The following is a 5000-nucleotide window of genomic DNA, read 5'->3' as shown; positions in this document are numbered from 1 at the left end:
CACCTCAAAAAATATCATTCAAATCAAATCAAATCAATCGGTATTTGTATCATACTGAAGAGTAGCTCAATGTGCCTTACAGAGGTTAAAAACAACAGCAGAAAAAGAAAAATTACGTCACCATTCACACACAGTCATACACCGATAGCAGGCTAACTATCGGGGGTGGGTGAGTGAGTGAGTGAGTGAGTGAGTGAGTGAGAGAGTGAGTGAGTGAGTGAGTGAGTGAGTGAGTGAGTGAGTGAGTGAGTGAGTGAGTGAGTGAGTGAGTGAGTGAGTGAGTGAGTGAGTGAGTGAGTGAGTGAGTGAGTGAGTGAGTGAGTGAGTGAGTGAGTGAGTGAGTGAGTGAGTGAGTGAGTGAGTGAGTGAGTGAGTGAGTGAGTGTGTCTAAACAAACATTTCCCTACCAGTGGGTGTGAGCCAGTTTCCCCACTCGTGCAGAGCCCAGATGTTTGGCATCAGCTGCATCTCTCTGCACATCCTCAGGAAGTTAGAAGGGTCTTCATTCACCAGAACTCGCCACCTGAGATCAGATTCAACTTTACTGTCATCACACATGTACAGATGAGGACTGAATTATCAGCCCCCTTCGATTCCATTTCAATTGATTTCAGACATATCAGATATACAAAACAAAATGAAAAGCATGAAAATACAATAAACAAAAAATATGTTTTAATTATTTCACATAAAATAAAAAATAAAACAAATCACATATATTGATGATATGCCTGAAAAGGAGCAGGAAGAAGTATACACTTATTTAATCCTACACCCTTTTCCACAGCTCAAAAAATAACATTTATTATATTAGCTTCTTGTGTTCCTTATAATCTCTATACAATCTAATCTATCTATGCTATTGGCAATACTACATTTGATATTTACAATTCATACATATATCAGCTTGATATACTATGATTTTGTTATAACTTATATATTTATTAGAGGTGGGCATAGATTAATTTTTTTAATCTAGATTAATCTAGATTAATTTTGGAATTAATCTAGATTAATCTAGATTAAAATGTCTCATTTGAATTCATTCATAATATGTGTGTGCTCCTAAATAATGACTCAAAGTAAGTCTGTGTGCTCCTAAATAATGACTCAAAGTAAGTCTTTGTGCTCCTAAATAATGACTCAAAGTAAGTCTTTGTGCTCCTAAATAATGACTCAAAGTAAGTCTTTGTGCTCCTAAATAATGACTCAAAGTAAGTCTTTGTGCTCCTAAATAATGACTCAAAGTAAGTCTTTGTGCTCCTAAATAATGACTCAAAGTAAGTCTTTGTGCTCCTAAATAATGACTCAAAGTAAGTCTTTGTGCTCCTAAATAATGACTCAAAGTAAGTCTTTGTGCTCCTAAATAATGACTCAAAGTAAGTCTGTGTGCTCCTAAATAATGACTCAAAGTAAGTCTGTGTGCTCCTAAATAATGACTCAAAGTAAGTCTGTGTGCTCCTAAATAATGACTCAAAGTAAGTCTTTGTGCTCCTAAATAATGACTCAAAGTAAGTCTTTGTGCTCCTAAATAATGACTCAAAGTAAGTCTTTGTGCTCCTAAATAATGACTCAAAGTAAGTCTTTGTGCTCCTAAATAATGACTCAAAGTAAGTCTGTGTGCTCCTAAATAATGACTCAAAGTAAGTCTTTGTGCTCCTAAATAATGACTCAAAGTAAGTCTTTGTGCTCCTAAATAATGACTCAAAGTAAGTCTTTGTGCTCCTAAATAATGACTCAAAGTAAGTCTTTGTGCTCCTAAATAATGACTCAAAGTAAGTCTTTGTGCTCCTAAATAATGACTCAAAGTAAGTCTTTGTGCTCCTAAATAATGACTCAAAGTAAGTCTTTGTGCTCCTAAATAATGACTCAAAGTAAGTCTGTGTGCTCCTAAATAATGACTCAAAGTAAGTCTGTGTGCTCCTAAATAATGACTCAAAGTAAGTCTTTGTGCTCCTAAATAATGACTCAAAGTAAGTCTTTGTGCTCCTAAATAATGACTCAAAGTAAGTCTTTGTGCTCCTAAATAATGACTCAAAGTAAGTCTGTGTGCTCCTAAATAATGACTCAAAGTAAGTCTTTGTGCTCCTAAATAATGACTCAAAGTAAGTCTTTGTGCTCCTAAATAATGACTCAAAGTAAGTCTTTGTGCTCCTAAATAATGACTCAAAGTAAGTCTTTGTGCTCCTAAATAATGACTCAAAGTAAGTCTTTGTGCTCCTAAATAATGACTCAAAGTAAGTCTTTGTGCTCCTAAATAATGACTCAAAGTAAGTCTTTGTGCTCCTAAATAATGACTCAAAGTAAGTCTGTGTGCTCCTAAATAATGACTCAAAGTAAGTCTGTGTGCTCCTAAATAATGACTCAAAGTAAGTCTGTGTGCTCCTAAATAATGACTCAAAGTAAGTCTGTGTGCTCCTAAATAATGACTCAAAGTAAGTCTTTGTGCTCCTAAATAATGACTCAAAGTAAGTCTTTGAGAACGTGTTTCTCAAGCCAGGTGGCGCATCAGACCAGGGGCTCATCTGCTTGAGGAAGCTGTTCTACTATGATAATTGGTGATGAAAATAAATAATGTTCAACAAGATGTTACTTAGTAACGCGTTACCGGCATCGCACCTCTTTTTTCAGTAACAAGTAATCTAACGCGTTACTATCTCCAAACCAGTAATCAGATTAAAGTTACTCATCAAAGTCACTGTGCGTTACTTTTTCTGTAATTTTCCTTAGTGAAACATTTTACATAACTGCACAAATGACTGCGATTGCGATTGTATGTAAATAAATGTGCACGCATGTGTCTCTAAACGCTCCAACTGCTCCAACCGCTCCTCTCGTCTTTTTGGTAGCGCCCCTCGTCTGTCATGCAGCGTGTGTGTGTGCGCCTGTGTCTGTGTCTGTGTGTATGTGTGCAGCAGCATTACGGCCGAACTGTGGCGCAAAACAAAGTTTTCCCCCCGATGAAATATAGCGTCTGCTAAGGGGATATTTAGGATTCGGGTACGGTGACGTTGAAGAGATAGAAGTGTTTAAAACTTGGAAACTTATAGTCACGTGTCGACCGGTGGCCACACACACCCACCCTGCGTTCCAATACCCGATTGTGTCGTGGGCAAGTGATGGAGAGAGAGAGCGGCGGGTGTGTGAGAGAATAAAGGCTCCTCAAGTGTCAACAACGGCCCCCGGCTATTATTATCTCCCCTGAGCCGAACAGGAGGTGGAATAAGAGATTAACGGCGATATTTTTTTTATCGCCGATAAGAGTCTAGCGTTAACGCAGCACGTTAACGCCGATAACGGCCCACCACTAATATGTATACAATCAATATAGCTATCCCCCTTATGAAAATATAACTTTTTTTAAGAGAGACCCCTGGTAGTTTTTGTGAAATAATATTCTTTCTGGTAGGGCGTCCCCCCCCATGGGCCTCGGCCAGCAGCGGACCCGGGTTTGATTCCAGCCCGCGGCCGTTCTCTGCATGTCACTCCCCTCTCTGCCCCATTTCAACTCTGTCTCTACACTGTCAATAAAGCATAAAAATGCCAAAAAAAAATCTTAAAAAAATAAATATTCTTTATTAAAATAATGTAATCACCCAAAATAAAAGTAAAAAGTTGTGTTAAAATGTTCACGCTCTGTTTGACAGCACTTGGGAAGAGAGAGAGAGAGAGAGAGAGACAGAGAGAGAGAGAGAGAGAGAGAGAGAGAGAGAGAGAGAGAGAGAGAGAGAGAGAGAGGCTAAAAATTCTGCCCTCAACTATTATATACAAGTGTAGAGTAACGACCTGGGGTTTGGCTTCTCACCAGAAGTGCAATAAGCAGAAAGTGCAAGAATCTGTGCTAAGTACAAGTAATTACGGTAAGCAACTACATGTTACAGATGTAGACACAAAATGTGAATGATTGGGTATACATGGATGGATGGCTGGATTAATGAATGTAAGTATATTCTTAAAATAATATATACAGATTAAAGCTGCAGTGTGTAGAATTTTGGGTTTTATTTCCTAGCAGATTTTGTAGAAAGTAATTACAATATCCATAAGTACATTTAATTTAGTGCATAATAGCTGAATTTTTTTTTTGAATTATTATTATTTTCCCTTAGAAAGGGTCTCATATATGTCCATATTTCTGCATATTTTGGACCAAGGCCTAGTGCCGCCATCTTGAAAGTGTCATAGTTGGAATGTCATCAGGTGCATTGTTTAAAATGTAGAATTGTTCTTGTCCTTGAAGGCCACTGTAGCTTCTGTTATTATTCAAAAGGGGTGGGGTTACCCAGGGAGCGTTGCATTCTAGAACTTTGTAGAACTTTCTTGATGATGTCATATTACACACTGCACCTTTAAGGTGTAGTGTGCATGCTATAGCCTTACCTGTTCAATTCACTGTTGTTTATCTCCTTCACTGCGGGCACACTGTTCTCATTGTCCTGTAGTCTTTCTAACAGTGTCTTTCCCTCTAGTTTAGACACGGCCAGGAGCACACCGCTCTCTTCAAACGTCTCTCGCAGGGCACAGATCCTAAACGCCACGTCGCCCGATATCGGAGAGCCATGATCGCTACGATTCATCGCAAACATGGGCGGTCTGGTGTCGGCCGCCTGTCTCACACTCCGCAGGCCGAAGTTAGGGAGGTGTCTGGAAAGGAGAGAATGAAATAGAGAGGGGTATTTAAACAGAGGGAGAGAGAGAGAGAGAGAGAGAGAGAGACAGACAGACAGAGAGAGAGACAGACAAACAGACAGACAAACTAGTCTAGTGTCTATTGCCTGTCTCACACTCCTGCCAAAGTTAGGAAGGTGTCTGAAAGAAGAGAAAATGATGAATAGGTTTTTAAACAGACAGAGAGAGAGAGAGAGAGAGAGAGAGAGAGAGAGAGAGAGACAGACAGACAGACAGAGAGAGAGAGACAGACAGACGGACATACAGACAGAGAGAGACAGACAGACAGACAGACAGAGACAGACACATACTAGTCTAGTGTCTATTGCCTG

The 5000-nt window shown here is 39.2% G+C and overlaps 1 protein-coding gene across 2 annotated transcripts in view; it reads right to left on the bottom strand.

The window, feature by feature from the left end:
- nudt19 (nudix (nucleoside diphosphate linked moiety X)-type motif 19) overlaps positions 1-5000 on the bottom strand; it is a 9375-nt gene that overhangs the window by 3496 nt on the left and 879 nt on the right. For both annotated transcript variants that reach the window (XM_080026709.1, XM_080026710.1), the window contains exons 2-3: positions 4381-4644; positions 408-523 (exon numbers count right to left, since the gene is read on the bottom strand). In XM_080026709.1, the coding sequence (XP_079882835.1) occupies positions 408-523; positions 4381-4644 (380 nt within the window). The remainder of the gene's footprint in view (positions 1-407; positions 524-4380; positions 4645-5000) is intronic.

Source organism: Ammodytes marinus, assembly GCF_949987685.1.
Source record: "Ammodytes marinus genome assembly, chromosome: 1".
NCBI classification, from domain to species: Eukaryota; Metazoa; Chordata; class Actinopteri; order Uranoscopiformes; family Ammodytidae; genus Ammodytes; species Ammodytes marinus.
This window is presented reverse-complemented; position numbering and strand designations above follow the sequence as displayed.